This window comes from Pelodiscus sinensis, chromosome 16 (assembly GCF_052426305.1).
Source record: "Pelodiscus sinensis isolate ZL-2025 chromosome 16, ASM5242630v1, whole genome shotgun sequence".
Classification (NCBI taxonomy): Eukaryota; Metazoa; Chordata; order Testudines; family Trionychidae; genus Pelodiscus; species Pelodiscus sinensis.
In genome coordinates, this window is record NC_143067.1 from 19,850,148 (window position 1) to 19,871,779 (window position 21,632).

General features: G+C 39.7%; 1 protein-coding gene across 5 annotated transcripts; it reads right to left on the bottom strand.

Moving 5' to 3' along the window:
• Window positions 1-9,128: 9,128 nt before the first annotated feature.
• Window positions 9,129-21,159, bottom strand: YIPF5 (Yip1 domain family member 5). 5 transcript variants are annotated; one of them, XM_089769514.1, is made up of 6 exons: window positions 21,008-21,159; window positions 20,307-20,414; window positions 14,821-14,993; window positions 12,885-13,030; window positions 10,764-10,945; window positions 9,129-9,910 (listed from the first exon to the last, which is right to left on the bottom strand). In XM_089769514.1, exons 2-6 carry the CDS (start codon window positions 20,402-20,404, stop codon window positions 9,748-9,750), a joined length of 762 nt encoding a protein of 253 aa, XP_089625640.1. In that variant the 5' UTR covers window positions 20,405-20,414; window positions 21,008-21,159; the 3' UTR covers window positions 9,129-9,747. The 5 variants fall into 5 exon arrangements, with proteins under 5 accessions (XP_089625640.1, XP_075756421.1, XP_075756422.1 ...); XM_075900306.2 differs by having other exon boundaries at window positions 20,298-20,414; window positions 21,008-21,158; XM_075900307.2 differs by having other exon boundaries at window positions 20,298-20,414; window positions 21,067-21,091.
• Window positions 21,160-21,632: the final 473 nt, after the last annotated feature.

Genomic DNA, 21,632 nt, shown 5'->3' on the forward strand with positions numbered 1-21,632 from the left:
TTCCTCTTTTCTAGTGTTTCAAACAGTATAAGGAAGTATAGAAGTGCTTAACAAAAAGTAAGGGAGGAAAAATTGAACTTAGTGCTTTCCAACTTCCCAGAGGAATTAGTTCATGATGTAGGCAAAAGTTCATGTCAATTGTTCTTTTTCTTTCTGGATAGAATAACACACCACAAATCTTATGAAATTTCCTTTTTTCAACCAAGATGTTTATCCAGCAAAAAATTCTCTGAGGTTCCCATTGCTCCTTGAGAGCCTTCTCCAGGTGCTTAACAAATTATGCTTTGCAGTGCATTTTTGTGATGTGCTATTTGGAAAATCACACTTGTTCTCTATTATGTTCACCTACCTCAGAGTAGATTACACGGATTATAGTGAAAGTGCAGCCTCAGGTTCTCAGCTAGGAGAAGCTAACCAAGAGCAGGTATGCCAAAAGGAGACAAAAGAAGATAATTTCATAACTGGATCAGTGGCTTTTATTAAACAGAGAAGCTATTGAAGAGACATCTCCAGAGCTGTCCCCTTGAGGTGCTGTTTAATATAGTCCTCAGTGAAGGATCATGTGGGTTATGTTTTCTTTTCAATTTCTTATTCCATAATATGAAACTAAATTATGATTCTAGATACATGTGCTGGCTCAGCAACTTATGGGGAAGCATGGTTATAGCATAACTGTGAGTATATATTTATGAAAGACGTCTACAAAAGAAGTACAGGCACAGGCAACGTCTGTGCAAACTTTTTCCTTGCAGCTCCACATGTTTTTTGGCCAGGAAGCTGTTAGTTATGCAGATTAAAAAAAAAAATCAAACTTTATTCAAACTGGTCTAGACACTTTTTTGTAACATCAACATTTTTGAAAAATAACACACTCGCTTTTGTCAAAGATTTGCTCTGAAATTGGCAGATTGTTATAAAAATGGTTTTTAATTCAAATTAATTCACCCCCTTTAATTTAAATATAAATATATTGCTATACATTTACTTTAAAAGCCAACTTTTTTTTCAAAATTTCTTTAATTTTTTTCAACCAGAATTGTGATAGCTAAGATGCCCTGTTGGGAGGTTTTGAAGGAGTAGTGTGGACAGACGAGGGACCTATTGCAAAGCTTGTTTGCAGTCAAAGAAAAGACTCTCATAGACTTCAATGGACTTTGAATCAGGAGATCATTTCAGCTGTAGCATTTGGGGAGGGGCGTGGAGTGATATGACTAACAGAGAGGAGGAAGTTACAGTAACTAGACTATGTTAGCAGGCAGATGGTAAGAAACCAAACCACTGACCTTGGAGGATTGTTTCACCTGTAGTATTTCTGTGTAAGCTAGCATTGCCAACTCTGAGTGAAGGTGTTCTGGGAGATTTTTTTTTCACAATATGATGTAATGTCATGTCCTTAAAATATTCTATTAAAATCTCCAGGACTGCTTTCAGTAGTCACGGGGAAATTGATGCTGGTTTTTATCACAGTGAATTCTGTGTTTGCTAACTTTCATAAAATAGACATTAAGCTTTGTTCCAACACTGTGCTCTTATGAAAGGACACAAGTAATCTGAACCATCTACTAATACAATGTCAGTCAATCAGCTGTGATTTAAATATTATTAGTGTCTAGGCATGTTAGTGAAGGCCATGTCTCAAGTGAATGCCCTAACCATTAGGTTCTGAAATATTCTGCCTCTTTCAGTCTCTCCTGTTCTATTTGAAATATGAATTGGGCCAGAGAAAGTTAGAATGACTCTATATTCCAGTGGCCAGGACACTCGCCTGAGGTGGATGATTCCTGATCAAGTATCTTCTCCCCTTCAGGCTTGAAGCAGGGATATCTCACAGCCTAGTTGAGTACCTTATTTACTAGGGTACAGGTTATAAAGAAAGACCTTCTCCTTAGCCATTTTATGTATAACCAGTGGGGAGTGGGGGCGGTGTCCAATAGGCAAACTTCAAAGAAACTTATTGATTTGGGCTCCAGCACATGATTTAGGCAGATGGCAGTCTCGCTTTCCCAGTTAGTGAATCAGTTTGGATATTAGGCGAGAGTTAGGATACCTAGGGCTATGTCTAGACTGCAAGCCTCTTTCGAAAGAGAGCGTATAGACTGCAAGCGGAACTTTCGAAAAAGCAAGCCACTTTTTCGAAAGAGAGCACCCAGGCAGTCTGGATGCTCTCTTTCGAAAAACCCCTGTTTGCATTCAAGAACACCTGTTTTCGAAAGAGCACTTTCGAAAAAAGGCGTTCTTCCTCGTGAAATTAGGTTTACCGCCGTCAAAAGAAAAGCCGCGTTCTTTCGATTTAATTTCCCTTTCGATATCCCTGCAGTCTAGACGCAGGAGAAGTTTTTTTTGAAAAAAGGCTACTTTTTTCGAAAAAAACCCCTGAGTCTGGACACAGCCTAGGTGTCAGTGGAAAGCAGGCAGGAACATAAATGTCTAGGGAACTTTTACTACAGAAACTTAGGAGCTGCATGAGTTTAGACACTTCTATGGTTAGGTGGTAGTTTGGGTGTGAGTTTTGCAGATCACTGTGGTACATAAAAATGGGACTTAGGTGCCTATGTATCTTCATTGATAACATCCTTTGTCCTTTGATGGATGAGTAAAATATCACTCTCTTCCATTACCATCAATAATCAAGATGAGTGCAGTTGAGTTGACTGTCTAAGCTGGTAACACTTCCAAACAATTTTGTGGGGCTGTGATATGCTATTTAACAAGAATAATGGTTTGTTTTTGTTTTTTTTTACTATTATTAACTCGTATATTAAACCTAAATGATAGGGCCTAATGGTAAATGGGAAACTTTTGTCAAATGTTTGACATTCTGGGCAACTACTAAAGATTATCTAGTTTTTCACATTTCAGATCTGCATGACAAAAGGTGTGTGTTTTGGTTTTTCCCCAGAATGGAATGTGCATTTTTTTCAATAGGAACATAGATAGAAAAACATCTCGTAGATTTGTCCTGCCTTTTCTCTTGCGTAAAGTCTTATGGTTTACCTTCAATAGATCTGACCATGAGCATACTTCCTTCTTTCCTTCTATTAGTCATTCTCTGAGCCTTGCTAGTATTTAGCAGTGCAATGAATTACAGGGATTAATGCACACAGAAAATGATATCATTCCTACAAGTCAGAGTAATTCAAGAGACATGGTAAAAGTACATCAGAGTGAATACCCAACAGACATCAAGTGAAACTCAAGTCACATCAACAAAGCCATAAAAGACGAAGGAAGTCTATTCCAAACATTTAATCTTTAGATAATATAAATGGCCTTTAAGGTAATGCTACTACTTATGCCCTTTGGAAATGAGAAAATACTGCTTTTCCTCCTCCGCTGTGTAGGAAACATAATTTTTCTTCTGTATTTTAAATGGAGCAGAAATGTATCTTTTTTATCAGGATTTTAAAACACTAACACAAAATACAGGTTGCCTCTAAACCACTTAACTATTTGGTTCCAAATTTCGTATCTTCCTTCCATAGCATGTGGTGGTGGTAGAGCAAACCAAATGGAAGTTGGGAAGGGTGGAAAACAGGAAAAAGTGAACAGAGGGGAAAAGTATTCAGATGAATTGATCCAAATAAAGGTCTTGCCCATTGTTCTGAAGACCATTAATGAGGATGGGAGAGTTCAAGAGAGAAGTCACTGAGAAGATTCTCCCTTGGCTTGATCTAGTTAATAGAACAGACAGCCAGAAACATATTTTATGTTGCTGTTGGTAAGCACAAGCAGAAATGATCTTTGGTTCTAGATCAGAACCAAAGATCAGAGGGACTTAATTGTTAGCAACAGAATAGACGGCTGCTTTTCTTCAGCAATTTATACAGCACCACTTATGCCAAAAACATCTTGGTTTGTGTACTTGCATAATCACTACCTGCAGAGCTCTGGGAAGGTTAGTTTGAACAGATGCAGCAAAGGAAGAGCATGGTGTCTCTCTTAAACCTTTCATTTGATAAACCCTTTAAGGGAAAAAAAGCCAATCAATATGTTGCGAGCAAAATCTCGAGGCTTAATTTGGGAGAATCATTTATAGTTAAATTTTTGTTATATTTTTTTTTGTTAGAGTAGCTTGTATCTGTACCTGCCAACTCCATGCTCTGCTAATGTGCTAATCCCAAAAGTTTATAGTACCTGGGAACATTGGTGTGTGGAGCCAGACAGGGTGCCAAGGGAGAAACCAGGTAGTAGTGTGTCCTCTTTCCCTGTGCACCCTAAAGAAGGGGGGAGTTTTGCCAGCCTTTCCAGAACTTGGGGCTGAAGCCCTGACTGCTGGCATCCTCCCCTCCAAGGGCTGAAGCCCTTTTCTCTGGCATCCCCAATGCTGGCTTCAGCCCTGTCCTCAGGCATCCTTCGCTGTGGGGCTGAAGTCTTTTGATGCTGCTGAGCTCAGTCCTGTTCCCAGGCTTCCCCTGCTGCAGGCTGAAGCTCTTTCACCACTATGGGGCTGAATCCCCGTTCTTGGACAGCTTCCACCGCAGGGCTGAAGTCCTTTGGCCACTATGTGGTTCAGCCTCACTCTCAGGAAGCCCCTGCTCTGGGGCTGAAGCCCTTTCACCGCAACAAGGCTGAGCCCTGTTCCTGAGCAGACCCCCTCAATAGGCTCAGTCCCATTGGAGGATGGTCCCCACCATGTGACTGAAGCCCTGTTCTTGCATGATCCCACCACGCGGCTCAGCTCCATTCCTGGGCAGCAAGATGAGGACAAAGCAGGCACTTCTAATGAGCAGTAATCATTAATTGTAAGCATATATTTAAATGTTTTACCTATTATTAGTTATAATGTATATGTCTTCTAAAGGGTGCTCGGTCAACTTCATCTTATTTTGAACATTTGTAGTGCAAATTCGTGATGTGAGCAATGCACTGTCTACCTTGACATTGCATCAAGCTCATTGTGTTGATCGTCACCTTATGCCACTCCTGGAGATGGTGTTACTATATCAACAGAGGCTTTTATGCCAGCGAGTGCCCGATTTACTTGAAGACACTTCCATGGGTAGGTTGACATTTTGTCGACCTCATCTTATAGTGCAGACCAGGCTTTGTGTTTGAACAAGTGGGGGAAAACAGAACTCAAATATTAATGCGTGACCATGCATTCTTGTATATTGGTGAAAGATATCCTGCAATAAGGTATGTGAAGGATTCAAGAGGTAATGTCACAGGGAACCTAATGAGAGCTCATTTTGAATAGTTGGATAAATGAATTCAATGAGATCACGTTACCTACTTTTTTGGAAATTCAGGACATTGAAAGTAATGCCCATCATAAACACAAAATCTCTACAACTGAAAAAAATTCAATTCATACACTTTAAAAATTCACTGCACGGGTATTGGTTCACAGGAATTATTGAAATTGATTAGACTAAATTTCATTGTCTGATCATCATAAAATGGAAAGTGAATTAGGTTCTATTAGTAAAACAGTTTTTGTAGAGAGTTATATTCTGACACTGTCCCTCTAAAATGTCAAAACCTACGTTTTATGACTCTGCCAAAGCATAACATAGAAATGGTAAATATTTCCTCTCATTGCTTTTAAGTTTTCCCTTTTTAGACTGGGGTGACAAAAAGTTAAGACAACTCGTAGACTAGAACAAAAAAAAAAAATTTTCCCCACACTCGATTTTCTTATTGTGCCAGTGTCAGAAACGCTATTTACAAACAGTTTAATGCTTAATTTATCTCATGCTAACTATCTGCAGATTTAATGCTAGTTTTCAAACATTAAACAGTTTATATATTCAAGGTAGGATTAATTATTCTAGTTCTCAAAAATGTAATATGAGTTTTAGAACCTAATGTGCTCAAAGTCTTTGAGCTCTGAAATTTATTAGGGGAACAGTTTTGTATTTAATTACCTCTCATTTAAAAAGTAATCATTTTAATTTACTTGCAGAAACACAGGACATTGTGCTCCATCAGCAGATAATGTTCTTCATTAAACAGAGTAGGAACTTTGTGCACTGGGGCAGCTGTGGTATTTCCATCTATGATGAAAATCAAGTATAAAACATTGAATAAAATGCTATTACTATACATGAAAGTAAATTGATTTTCCTAATTTTAGTTTGGATAATCTGTAATAAGGGACCAAAAGGATAAGATTACATTGATAAACTACTCTCATGAAAAGAAATTCAACATTAAGGTATATATGTGCATCTACTGTGGCTCATAGCATAACTGTATTGTAATACACCAGACACTTCAAATCAGTTTTTATGATTCTGCCATGCTGAATTAACAGTATGTGATAAGCAAAGGATAAAAGTCTCTCCTTCCTTTGTGTGGATATGGGAGCATCCACAGGTCCCACTGATGGCAGTTGAAATGGGGATATTCCACCTTTGAAATGCAGGCCCAATTTCCACAGAGGCTACTGTGCCCATGTCTACACTAGAACCTTATTCTGAAATACACCCCCCACATTTGAATGTATAAACACTACTAAGCCTGTTATTTTGAAATAATGGTCTACAGAATTCAAACTCTGTACTTCTTCTTTTCATGGGTAACACTAATTACAGAATAGTAGTTTCGAAATAATATTAATGTGGACACTGCTAATTCAATCTTCTTGCTTCCAGGGGCTCGAAGTCCGAGGTAGTGCATTCACATTAATGGAGTCTGTCTCAGACTAATTTCGATGCCTCCCCATAGTGAGGATGCGCTAGCTCAAATTTGTTAAATTGTGGATTCTTAAGTCAAATTTAGTAATTTCGCAAGTTTCCCAGTGTAGGTACAGCCTCTATCCACTTTCCCACGACAGTGGGAGAAGGTATAACAAGTGTCCAGTGTACTATCCCCTCTTAAACTCACTATTCAACATTAAGATACCTGCAATGTTAGGATCAGAGCTTGCACTGAAAATGGTAGTAGCTTTTAGTATCTCTGATAGCTTTGTTAAAGCTCTCTTTGACATAAGACCTGTGCAAACTCAGAACTTGCCCTTTTGTATACAACTACATTTAAACTCTCAGAAAAAAAAAGTTTCAAAAGGGCAGCCAGTTTGTCAAGAAGTTATTTCTTGAATGACTGCATTACCTTGGAATATGAGGATTACTTGAAAGCAAACTGTTAAACTATAAAGACTATGGGTAGAGGAAAAGTTAAAATAGATATAGTTTTGCTTCTATTAAATGCAGTAGTATTAATAGGTCTCACCTGTTAATATGTAAGTAAACTTGGCCTTAATGTTTACACACAGCAGTCCTTCTGGGAAGACTCTTCTCTAGTCATTGTATAGGACTAGGAATGTAATACTAAAATTATTTTAGTTATAAAAATGTGTGTAACAGCTAATCAAAGCAGTGAACTGTAGTTTCCAAACACGCAAAATGTAAGTTTCCAAGTTGTATATTTTTATAACTTCTCTCCACACATAACGGCTGTGTCTAGACTGGCAAGATTTTGCGCAAATACTTTCAACGGAAAATTTTTTCCATTAAAAGTATTTGCGCAAGAGAGCGTCTATACTGGCATGTGCCTTTGCGCAAAAGATTTTCTTTTGTGCAAAAGCATCCATGCCCAGTGTAGACGCTCTCTTGCGCAAGAAAGCTCCGATGGCCATTTTAGCCATCGGGCTTTCTTGAGCAAGATATTAACTTGTCTGTCTACACTGGCCCTCTTGCGCAAGAATACTTGTGCAAGAGGGCTTATCCTTGAGCGGGAGCGTCGGAGTATTTGCGCAAGAACCACTGATTTTGTACAGTACAAAGTCAGTGTTCTTACGCAAATACTCGTGGCCAGTCTAGACAGGCAGCAAGATTTTGCACAAAAGCAGTCGCTTTTGTGCAAAATCTTCCCAGTCTAGACGCAGCCAACCAGTTTTTAATGATTTATGCTAAATGGGAAGTAATTTTCTCTTTCAGTCCTATCAAGTATTTAAAACTATATATATTTAATTAGAACTGTACAAGTAGATTACTCTGAGTATCTGACAGTTACACTGTAATATAGTTGGAGTAAATACAATGCAGTCAACTGTTACTCCAGTTTTACACTACTGCAAGTGCAAAATATCACCCAAGAACGAGTATCTGTAAGAGCTTTTACCATTTCACCATGAAATATTTCCAGAAAAATTCTCAGAGGAGTAGCTGTGTTAGTCTGTATCTGCAGAACAAATGAGGAGTCTTGTGGCACCTTTGAGACTAACAGATGTATTAGGGAATAAGTTTTCGTGGCTAAAATTCACCTTATCAGCTGATTTGGAGTGGAAGTTACAGAATCAGTATTTTATATATATATATAAATAAAGGAAGATATTGCTTGTGTTAATGAAGCTAATTAAGTCAGGGTGGATGTGGGTCATTCACCGCACTATTAATTTAGGATTGAATAAGAATCTTAACTGCATTACCACGGCAATTTCCCCTCTCTGGATATTCACATCTCCAAACTCAATGCTCACAATTCCTGAAGTGGGTTTTACCCACCAAAGCTTATGCCCTAATAAATCTGTTAGTCTCGAAAGTGCCACAGGACGACTCATTTTTCCAAAAAAGAGAGAACTTGAATCTTTAAACCTGTCTCTACCCACAAACAAATTTATAATCAAAGTCTCAGAATAAGAATTTTTATGCATGTTTTAAAAATTTATAAACACTAGCATTCTTTACTACTTTTTTCCATGAAATTAAGATAATACTGAATCTGAGTTGACTATCAAACACAAGTTTATGCTTTTCCTGCAAGATTAAGCAGAGTAAAAAGCTGTAATTTAAGCATGTCAAAAGAATAAATAAAAGAAGGCAGAATATTGCTGTTTTATATAAGTGCTGTGGTTTATTCCAATGTGAATGTTCCAATTTCATTTTACTAGCTGAAATTCTCTAGTCCTTATGGTCATTCTAAACAATACAGCAGAAAGAGGGTTAAAGTCACCTCCAGCACCATTCAAAATTATTTAGGGGAAAATGTAATCAAAGTGCATCACATAACCTTTACTGTAACTGCAATACTGACAACCATGGCACTTTATTATATTTTTCAAAATGGTGGGAGGCTTTTCCTGGAAGTAAATACTTTAAAAAAAAGTCTACTCTTGAGTCATTCATTAATATATGCATTATTAGAACATGCTCCTGAAAGTCAATCTTGATAAACATCTCAACACATTCACATTTCAAGTCTGAAATTTATTGGTATACTTTTGACTAAAGGATTTGTTTTCAAATTAAACAATTTAAATTGCATATTGAATTCTGAAATACCAACACCTTCTATAAATAACAGCTCAAAGTATTTGTTAAAATACAGAAAATATGCAATTTTCAATTTGCTTGAGAAACTCTTTTCAATACAGGTGACAGGAACTTGGTTTGCCAAAGACTTTTTTGTTTTCAATAAAGACTGCAATGTCTTTAGTTTCATTTACTTTTGCTGATAAAAATCTACCAATATAACTACAACCCCTCTTTATCTTGCCTCTAACCCTCCCCCGCCCCAAACCCCAAAGTTACTTTTCTAAAGGCTGTAGAAATGGTAAAGAAACATTACATTTTAACTGTATAAGCACAGAAACTTAAAGCTATAGACACTGTAGGTCAATTCAAATAGTATTCAAGTGTCCTATACAAGTGAATGAGACATGTTTGTTTCCGTTGCTCCATCAGACAATTCAAGAGTTAAGTTTGCATGATAGCAGCAATGTCGCTGTTTGCTGGTCCAATTAAGTGTTCGAAGTTGATTTTTTCCCATTTGGCCCACTGAAGTCCAATAATCAGAACAGTCAGTTCAAAATACAGAAATCAGAGCAAAGACTCCATATAACAATGCACAGGGATATGCTACTAGAAGCTGTTGTCCTTCCATTGCTAAGGCAGAAATGAAGATTTTGGAAGCAGAAAAACTGCACCATCCAATAATTCCAGCAGTAAGAATAATTCCCATCATCCCCCTGTAACATAAGAATAGATTAAAAAGTTGTGCATATGCTTAAATGTATGCAGAATTATATATATTTGCAAATTATAATATTCCAAAGGTTGCTTGTTTTTAAAATTAATACTGGATTTTGAGGGCTTTTAATAAAGTGTATGTGGAATGTAAGTAAATATAAAATATGTATTACTTATTCTAAGGTTTTAGAATGACTATTAAAAAACAAATGAAATTCTAACTATAAAAAGGTGTAGAAATGACTAAACTAAAAATGAGTTGTTTCTTTGTACTAGTGATGTAAAATCCTGTATTTGGCTAACCAGTTTAACATATCGTTTAACCAGTTAACTGATTAAAGGGGGCTGAGTGGGGTGCTTGGAAGATCTCCTTCCTCCCACCACAGGCAGGAGCTGCTCCTGCCACACCAGTTAACCTTAACAGCTAAGCCTCACCCAGTAAGGGTGAGAATTACCAGTTAAAAATTCACATCTCTACTTTTTACTTCTGTATATGTAGCTTTTTATAAGGAGTAATCAAGTTAGCAATTTTCTTTTATGCTGGGCATTTAGCTTAGTTTTCCAGACTCAACATTAATACTTAATCTATATTAAATCATTTTTGTTTTCTATATCCTGATATACAACTTGTTTATTTGTCAAATCACTCAAAAACATGAGAGACATATACTATAATTTGAGTTTAAAGATAATTTAATAAGTGAAAATGGGAAGCGTGAATAAGTGCTCATGCTGTGTGTCAAATCCATTATTAATATAATATAAATTCCACATAACAGAACTTTCCTCCCAATGGAATACACAATATATGGAAGCAGGATTTTAGTATAAATAGTTATTATTGATACTTACTGCAAAGAAAATACAACAGCAAAACCGGAAAGCAGGATCATAGGAAGAAGACAGTATCCCAGGACACTAGCAACACAGCCAAACGAGACGCCCATCATGCTCATTAAGTTCAGCAGGCAAAACATTCCTAAACATCCAATCGCACTAATTCCATACACATACCCAAACTGAATTTTACCTGCCTAGAGACAAGAGGAGTAACATAAGTTAAACATGTTTTATCTTAAAGTTGACTAATTAATTGCATTTTATAAAAGAATGGAAATAGAAAAGTGTGGTAACCTTTGACTTAGGAATGAATCAGAAGTAGGATTTAGGAGATAAAAGATTAAAAGGATTAAGAATGGTTTCCAACAAACAATACAAACAGTGCAATACTTGTATGCTGAAATGTCCAATAGGCATTTACCATACCAGTTTTCAGTTACAAAATGTGGTGCAAACTTAGTGTGCTTATTTAACATTTAGCTCTAATTGGGCTACACAAATCTTATGAACTTTGCTAGATTTACTCAACTATATTTCAATTATACAGTAAACTGCCGATAATCTGGAATCTTGGTGGTGCCAATTTATTGGATATGCCAGACTATCAGGAGGTCCCACCTCTCTCCCTCCCCTTCCTCCTCTCCTGTGTTTTTAACCCTTTTTATTGTAGCACAAGCGCTGTCCTCGGTCTTAAAAAGTTTAAGAAACACTGGAGTAGACCATCAAAAAATAGTGTCTTCTGACCAAGTATGAGCCTTAAACTGACTAATGTTACAAAATTAAAACAAATAGTAATGCAATTAAATAGATAAGTTTAAGTAGTCAAAACACTCTTGGTAATGACTAAAATGTTGATGAGCATGTCCAGGAGATGCTGGAAAATCCACAGGATAAAGTTATACCTCATGAACTGTCCATTACAGACAGAACGTGTTCCTCTCAATAATAAGGGCCCCATTTTCCTTAAGGAAGTACTTTATTAGCAAGAGATATCCTGGAGACTCAAGTATGACAAGACAGTGGTCGATATGTAGTGGCTATTTCATGTTCCAACTCTCTCCCTTCCCCCCCTCCACCCACAAAAGAAATTATACAGTAATTCAAGCTTTCAACGTTGAAATTGATTTTAAATACTGAAATTTACAATGATAAGGAAGTTGGCTTGTTCCTACTTTGCCATATACTAAATTTAAGCTTCAGAAAACTAAATATTGCTTTATACTTCACTGATAACCCTGATGAAAAGTATGGTGGTTTTCAACCCTATAGATAAAAGAATAACTTTAGGTCAAGCTTATTTCAATTAAGTTAATGGCAAAACACCTGTAGGTTTTGATAAGCACAGGCCAATTAGTAAATGTTAACAGTTTTGGACATTATTTTGCTAAATTTGCAGTAAATGATCTCTATAAATGCTGACATTAAAATTTATGTCTAATGTCAACCACAACAATATAATTTTAAAAGTAACAGTGAGACTTATTAAGTTTTTTTCTTAAAAACAATCAGCTAAATACCACCAATACCAAACAAAGAATACTAGAATAACCCAAAGTAAAATTTCAATTAATCAGAAATTGGCATGATAGAAAAGTCTACTCAGTGTATAAATTGAAGAGCCAAAACCATGGATAAGGCAACCAAATTAAAACAGATTTGTGCAAATAAAACAATTCTAATCTATTAAAATTATGTTTCTTACAGCAAACAAGACATTTTAATTTGTACAAAGAGAAGAAATAGAAATACGATTAAAACTGAAGATTTAATTTTATAAAACCAAGGACAGGGAGTCATCTGATTCCCTCCTTACCCTCAAAATTATGAAAATGGTCCTCAGTCTTCGTGATAATAGAAGCCATATTCTACAAAAGAATGATGTGCAAAGAACCTACTACATAAAGGAACATGGCACATTACATACTGAGCTTGACAGGCCTGACCCAAAGCAGGGGGAGGACAACAGAAAGACTCAGGCCCCAAAACATGTACTTAATGAGCTACAAATCCTTAGTAAAGACCAGTTTTGTGGCTTTCATGCCAGAGAGATCTTATGAGACCCCTCTCCTGACAAGGATAATTTTCAATGCTTTAACTAAGTTATACATTAATATTTTGCAATCTGTAGCTTACCAGCAATAACGTGGCTCCAAAGGCAAGACAGAAGACCATTGGTCCTGCCAAATCAGTCTCATTCATGATGCTGCCATCTGCTACTTTTAATGGGTGTAGTACTGTTAATGTCTTCTGCCAGATGTGGTCGAAATTGATCCCTAATTCTACAGGTTACATGAAAAGAATTATGCAGATGTTTCCCTTTTTATTTCTCTCCCCGCCCCCCCATTTTTCACCCTTTTTCCTGCCTATTCACTTTCAAATCTGCTCCAGACTGAAGGTAAGAAGGTTATCAAGTGCCATTCCTCAGATGACCAAAGAATATTACATCTCCCCTTTAGGGGGGGTGAGTGTACTTTCTCAACTACAGTTCTCAACTACTCAGAAGTGAGGGACTGCTAGTCTCTAAGGCTATGTCTAGACGGCAAGCCTCTTTCTAAAGAGGCTCTTTCAAAAGATACTTTCGAAAGAGCCTCTTTCGAAAGACAGCGTCTAGACTGCACGCGGAACTTTCGAAAGAGCAAGCCGCTTTTTCGAAAGAAAGCACCCAGTGAGGGTGTGTCTAGACTACATGCCTCCTTCGACGGAGGCATGTAGATTAGCCAGATCGGAAGAGGGAAATGAAGCCGCGATTAAAATAATCGCGGCTTCATTTAAATTTAAATGGCTGCCCCGATCTGCCGATCAGCTGTTTGTCGGCAGATCGGGGCAGTCTGGACGCGACGCGCCGACAAAGAAGCCTTTCTTCATTGGCACAGGTAAACCTCGTGAAACCAGGTTTACCTGTGCCGATGAAGAAAGGCTTCTTTGTCGGCGCGTCGCGTCCAGACTGCCCCGATCTGCCGACAAACAGCTGATCGGCAGATCGGGGCAGCTATTTAAATTTAAATGAAGCCGCGATTATTTTAATCGCGGCTTCATTTCCCTCTTCCGATCTGGCTAATCTACATGCCTCCGTCGAAGGGGGCATGTAGTCTAGACACACCCTGAGTCTGGATGCTCTCTTTCGAAGAAGCCCTATTTACATTCAAGAACGCCTTCTTTCGAAAGAAGCACTTTCGAAAGAAGGCGTTCTTCCTCGTGAAATGAGGTTTACCGCCGTCGAAAGAAAAGCCGCGTTCTTTCGATTTAATTTCGAAAGAACGCGGCTGCAGTCTAGACGCAGGTGAAGTTTTTTCGGAAAAAGGCTACTTTTCTCAAAAAAAACCCTGAGTCTGGACACAGCCTAAGGGTCCAAATTCTGCAATCTGTCAGACCAAGGACAGGACTGTTTCTAAGATTGACCCTCTGCATGGTACAGCTTTGATTTACCAACTCAAGGAGTGCGACACCATCTATCTACACAGATTAGAAAACAAACTTTGTGAATAGTTTAATATTAGAATATACATTGTTTGTTTCTATCATCATTAACAACAGGAAAGGTAATTTATCTTAATCTCTGACTGATAGAGAAGATGGAAAATCCAGTCATCGGTCCAAATATTCTCAATATCTATTAATTCTGGCATCTTGTATTCTGTGTAGGACATATCCTACATGTTTATTACTCCCTTCCTCAAATTATAATTTGAGTTCTAAACATCAAAATCACTTATTTATAATTAAAGGGGCATAATCAATTAAAAACTGCAACCATTTATTGTTGCAAATAACACCTATAATAATAGAGTAAAAGGAAAAAAAAACATGCTTTTATTCCTGCATTTGATATAATGTCATGTACAGTCAATTTCTCATTTAATCTGCATGGTTCTCACAGACCAACATGGGAGAGGAATAAGAGAATCTGACATGTAAAGCTGTCATGCCTGGGGGGAAAAGAAAAGCAAGCATGACATCTGCAATTACTTTTAATTTTATTTTCAGTTAACAAGAAAGCACATTCCTTCCTTCTCAGCTTACCCCAAAGTTAGGGGTTATTTTAGAGATGAGTAGTAAAGAACAATTATACCTTCTAATAAAGGTGGCTCATCCTCAAAAGTGCTTCCATAAAATGACTGTGCTGTAGTTGGAGTGTATGTTTGTGTTGGCTGGTAAATCTGCCCTGTGTAAGGCTGTGGTTGCTGCATCATCTCTGGAGGGACAAATCCACTTTGCTGAGAGTAGTCATAGCCACTGTATTGTCTGTAAACAACAATAAAATGTTATTGGCAGGCACAAGGGGTTTTTTTTTTTTTTAAAACCCTTTCCGTAGTCAGATAAGACACTTTTTGTGACAACTTAGTACGTGCTGTACCTCCCTCAACTGGGACTCCCTGGTCCAGCAACATCCATGGTCAAGCAGGACCATAGATGTTCCTGGACCAGAAAATCCAGGTATAGTGAGGTCTGGCTGTGGACTCTGGCCCTGGTGACAGCCAGAAAGCTCCGGCCCCGGCTGCGCAGCTCCAGCCCTAGCCAGGCATCTCCAGCCCCAGTAGGAGACAGGAAGCGCCAGCCCCAGCAATGCATCTCCAGCCCCAGCTGTGCATCTCCAGCCCTGGCAGTGGACAGGGAGCTCCAGCCTCAGCCATGCATCTCCAGCCCCAGCAGCAGCGGGGCCAGCAGGGGCTAAAGAGGTCGAGCCGACGGAGTGACCAGGCAGCAGCAGGGCAGCTGGAACCCTAGGATGAGGGGAGAGAGCAGTGGTTTAGCATGGGCCAGGAGGGGAAAGACCTCCCCTGGTCCAGCAAATCCCCTCATTTGGGACCAGTCAGGCCCCGAGGGTGCTGGACCAGGGAGGTCCAACCTGTATACAATATATCATCTTGTTAAGCTACTTGAAGTGAAGTTAATTGCTCTCCCCACCCTAAATATGTAGCTGCATAAATGCATTCACCCCAACTTACCACAAAGAGTAAAGTGTGACTTGAACAGTTGCATGGGTTTATGGACTCCATCAGATATCACATAGTGATAAGAAAATTTAGAAGCTTACAAATAGTAGCATTTTCAGGCCAAAACCAAGCCAAACTCATTTAATCTGAATATAAGATTGGGCCTATAGAAAACTAGCAAAAAGCATCTCTGTCAATATAGCCCTTTCAGTTGTATATCTGACTCCTATAATTTATCAAATGACAGCAGGAATTTATACTCTCATTAAATTACATAACAGAGCTCACTCTTGAAAAGAGATCCAAGGTCTTCATGTTGTTTGAGCTTCCTGTATGATATATTCACAGAGTTGAAAGACCGTTTAGTCAAATTCACTACCTTCTACCTTCCCATATAATAATTACATGAGACACGACTCTGCATAAACGTGATGAGGATTATGACATTCAGAGATTAAGCACACATTGTGACATCTTCCACCATGACATGCTGCAGATGACAACCTTAGTAATATTTCAGTTTCCAACTCAAAATTTCCTCAGACTCTAATCACAGAAGACTAATTCAGTGTCAAGTTTGCTCTTTTAAATACATACTGTTTGAACTGTGTGCATGCATCCACACACTTCAAAACAAAACAATTTTAACATTTCACTATCTCACAGATAGTCTGAAACTCATACTACAAAATTTCACCAGCAAAGAATCACTCCTGTGATACCTAATCACTTCTGAGAAACTCCTCTTATAACTGTTAGATACACAACATAACTATTTTAATGTAACAGTAATTCTTCAACAAATCTCTTTTCCCTACTTATTAGGTAAGTGTATGTAAATTGTATAAATTAACGCTAATAAATTCTTTCTGCACACCAGTGAAAGAAACTACAAAGATTGCACAAGACATTTAAGAAAAAATGAATAACTTCATAAAAGGTATTTTCCCTCTTTCCATCCTCTCAAAATCCACATGCAAAGGTATCCTATCCATGCAAATCTCCTTTTCCACCCGGTGCATCTCTGCAGCACTGTGATCTTCTGCACCCTCTTAAAAGTGCAACGATACATTTACTTCGCTTCCCTCTTCCTTTTCCCCACCCACATAAAAACTGCCCTTTCTAAGCCTACATGCCTTCTGACATAGATGAACAGGATTTGTTTGGGAAGAGTCAATGTGACATTTGTATGGAGAAATCATACCTCACGAATCTATTAGAATTTTTTGAAAGGAATCAATAAACATGTGGGCAAGGGTGATTTGGTGGATTTAGTCCACTTGGACTTGACAAAGTCCTTCACCAAAGACTCTTAAGCAAAATGGAATAAGAGGGAAAGTCCTCTCATGGATCAGTAACTGGTTAAATGAAATGAAACAGAGAATAGAATAAATTAGCAATTTTAAGTATGGAGCAGGGATGTAAAATCTGATTAAACAGGAGTGGGTGGAGAAGAGGCACTCGAACCCGGCCAGAGTGGCTCCCCTTGCCGGCCACAGGCGGGCAGGAATTGCTAGCGCCTCTCCGTATGCTGCATGGGCGGGGGCTGCTCCAGCTTGGCTGCTTCCAGCCCTGTGTAGCCGCATGAGGCCGGAAGAGCTGATAGCCCTGCACGGGACCAGAAGAGCTGCTGCTGCTTCTTGGTTAGCCCTGTATAGAGGCCCAGTGAGGCTAGAGTAGCTCTCTGCACGTGGCAGGCCATGGACAAGAGGCTGCTTCCCGGGTACCAGTTAACCGTTGTAAGTGATTTGGAAAAAAGAGGCAAACTGTAAGATGGCATAGTTTACAGATGACACAAAATTATTCAAGATAGTTAAATTCAAGGCAGGCTATTAATAGTGACAAAGGGATCTCACAAAACTGGGTAAACGGACAACAAAATGGCTAATGAAATTCACTGTTGACAAAGGCACAGTGGAAAACATAATCCAACTATCTATACAAAATAATGGCATTTAAATTAGCTCCCACCCTCACCAAAAACAGATCTCAAGAGTTACAGAATCATCTAATTCAGGGCTACTCAACATGCAGCCCGCGGCCCATTTGTTTGCTGCCCACAGTGTGGTTTAGGTTTACGCGGGGCTCAGCACGTGGCCTGTGGGTGGGAGCCAAAACAAAAACGTAATCAATATAATGGTATTCTGTTGATGTACATTTTAGTAATTAAAATCCCGGACTGTCATTGCTCATTAAAAGTGCTGTCATATGGGTGGAAATAGGGTAAATATTGCATTTTATTAATATCAGCAGAACTGACTTAAATGGGGCCTGCGTGTTGTGTAGTCTTGCCTTAATCTTTGTATTCATGCCAATCTGTGTGAAAGAAGATATTTGCGTGTGCATATATATTTGTATATGCAACCACACTTAAGTTGTGGCCCTCAGCATGTGTTGTATCATTGTGGCCCCCAGGGCTTCCAAAATTAATTGTAAGACTAGAAGGGAATCTTGACAGGTTTCTAGTCCATTCCTCTGCACCTACTCTTAAAAATCTCCAATGATGGAAGTTCTACAACCTTCCTAAGCCCTTTATTCCAGTTCTTAACTATCCTAACAGGAAGTTTTTCCTAATTTTCAACTTAAAATGCTCTTGCCTGCAATTTAAGCCCATTGCTTCTTTGTCCTATCTTTAGAGATTAAGGAGAACACTTTTTCTCCCTGCTCCATTTAACAGCCTTTTATGTACTTGAAAATGATAACATCCACCTTTAGTCTTTTTGTCTCCAGAGCAAACAGACCCAATTTTTAAAACCTTCCTTCATGGTTCATGTTTTCTAAGCCTTTTGTTGCTCTTCTCTGGACTTTCTCCAATTTATGTTTTCTGCAATGTGGAATCCAGAACTAGTTACAATTCTCCTCTTGAGAACTAACCAGTATGCACTAGAGCAGAAGAATTATTTCTTGTGTCTTGCTTACAACACTTCTATTAATACAGCCAAGAACAATGTTGCTAGGGGTTTTTTTTTTTTTTTTGCTGGTACATTGGTGACTCCTATTTAGTTTGTGATCCATTAAGATTCCTAGCTCCCTTTCTGCAATAGTCCTTCATAGGCAGTTATTTCCCATTTTTCATGTATGCAACTGATTGTTTCTTCCAAGGTGGGGTACTTTTGTATCTGTTCTTACTGAATTTCATCCTATTTACTTCAGGCCATTTATCCAGATCATTTTGAACTGTAATCCTATCTTTCAAAGCTCTTAAAGTTTGCAGATGATACCAAGATGGAAGAAATTGTAACAATATTATCTAAGCCATTAGCTAAATCACTGACAAAGATATTGAATAGAATCGGACCCAGAACTAATTCCAGTGAGGACTCACTTGCTATGCCCTTCCAGCATGAGTGAGCCACTGATAACTACTTTCTGAGAATGGTTATCCAACCAGCTCTGCACCCACCTTATAGTTACCACATCTATGTTGTTGTCCCCTACTTTATGAGGTCATGCAAGACAATATGAAAAGTTTTACTAATGTCAAGGTATCTCACCTCTACCACTTTCCACCCTATTTGAAAATATTGCAGGGACAGTCAAAAAACCTAAGTGTTCCAAACCATTTGAAAAGGGAGCAATAATAGAAAATATCAGAATGCTACTATAGAAATCCATAGTACAGCCATATCTAAAAACAGTGTGCAGCTCTCGTTGCCCTCTCTGAAAAACATATATTAAAATTGGAAAAAATGCCGAGAATGATAACAAATGATTAAGGTTATGGAATAGCTTCCATGTGAGGAGAGATTTGTTTAACTTGGAAAAGATAAGATTAAGGGCAGGTATGTTAAGGGTCTCTAAAATCATATGAAGAAAGTGTGTAAAGAAGGCTTAGGTTATGTCTAGACTTCAGGCTTCTTTTGGAAGAAGCTCTTCCGGAAGAGATCTTCTGAAAAAACTTCTTCCGAAAGAGAGCATCCACACTGCCAAAGTGCATCGAAAAAGCGATCTGCTTTTTCAAAAGATAGCGTCCATTCAGTGTGGACGCTATCTTGCATTTAAGCTGTGATTATTATGGATGGAGTGGCCACCAGGGCACCTGTGTTTTTTCCTCTTCTTTCAAAAGAACTCCCTCTTCTGTCCACACACACATTTTTCCGGAAGAGCTCTTTCAGAAAAATGCTTTTTCCTCATAGAAAAAGGTTTACCAATGTTGGGAAAAAAACCTCTGTTCTTTCGATTTTTTTTCGAATGAACATGATTGCTGTGTGGGCGTAAGTGAAGTTTTAAAAAAAAAAAAAACCCTCTGTAGCATAGACATAGCCTCATTTACTCCTTCACATAATAAACGAACCAGAGTGATATCACCCTATGTAATTAATAGGTGGCACATTTAAAACAATAAGGAAGCATAGCACAGTAAACCTGTGGAATGGGAATGGATGATGTGATGGAATACCCAATAACTGCAGTTCTGTTCATTCTCTCCAAAGCACTGTCAGAAGACAAGAGATTGGGCTAGACAGACCAACGATCTAATCCATTACGGCTATTCATATCTAGGATAGTTTTGTTCTGTGTGCGGAAGTGTTAGTAATGTAAAGTAACGTAATCATATGCAGGATAAACAAACACTATACAAGTTAGAGAATGGAAAAAATATACAAATTACTTATCGTACTGTCCTCCGCTTCCACTGTAATCATAGGACTGTGTCTGGTCATCAATGCTGTAACTTGTTTGGTAGAAATCTGTATTGAAGTTGTCAAACCCAGACATTGCAAACTATCTGTAAAATAAAAACATCAAAGCTTGCATGTATCATAAATGTTTACTTTGACTACTGGCTGTCAAATAACTCTAATACACTGTTGACACGTTCAGGAACAAACTGAATATTTGCTAGAAAGCAGGAAAACTCAAGAACACTCAGCAAATGACTGTGATGCTTTAGAAGACTGAGTCTGCATCTCGCTGTGTGTGTAACGTTTTACAGCACCGTTAAGATCTGAAACCATGCAGATGCGATTGCCCACAGGACACGTTCGCGGCCCAGGAACCCCAGTCCCTATGGGCCCAACCCCAATTCCTGCGCTGTCTTGCAGTAACCTGCGGTCAATCATCTCACGCCTCAGTTTCCCCTCAGGAAAGGGGGGGGGGGCTCAAGGGGGGAAGGGGGGCGCAAGCGGGGGAAGGGGGGCGCAAGAGGCTCGAAGCAAACCCGGGGTCACCCGCTGTTGTGAAGCGCCCTAGGAGAACCCAGGGAGGCGGGGTGGGCAGCGGGCTAAGGGAAGGGTTCTCCGGTGGTAGCAGCAGGGAGCGGGTCTGCTCGGGGGCGGCCCCGCGGAAGGACCGACGGCCCGTGGCTCTCCGCAGACTCACCTGGCAACCCCTCCTCGCAGCGCTGAGAGAACCCCCCTCCCCCGCCTGCCGCCCCTCACCCTCCTCCGGTGCGACGTGTCACAAAACACAACAACCACTTCCGGATCAAGCGGAGCGGAGCATGCGCAGTGGCGGTTCCGCACCTCTCGGGGACCAGCGGGTTAGTGAGCAGGCGCCGTAACAACTCCCGGCGCCTCCCGGGTCCTCGGGCGGCTGAGCATGCGCGGTACAAAGGGGGGAGGGGCTTGGCGAAGCGCTTTGTGGGAGAAGCGCGGGAACGGGGGAGGGCGGGAGTTGAGGTGGCGGGACGTTGGTCGCCCCTGGGTGGAAACAGTGAGAGGTCGGCAGAGAATGGGGGAGGGGCAGAGGCCCGCCCGGCTCCAGAGCGCAAACCTCCCCTGCCCCGACAGACAGAGCCGCGGGGCCGAGCTCACTGGCAGGGCGAATCGGCCCCACGCCCTTTCCATCCCTCCCGGCTGCGTCCGGCCCCCTCCTTTCCCAGCTCTGGCCTGGCTGGAGCCTGTTGTAGCCGTGGGAGCGAGCGCACTGTCCCTCAGGCCCAGTGCTCACCCTCCCCTCATCTCCTATAGCGGGGTGCAGGGCCGGACCCATTCCGGGGCCCTGG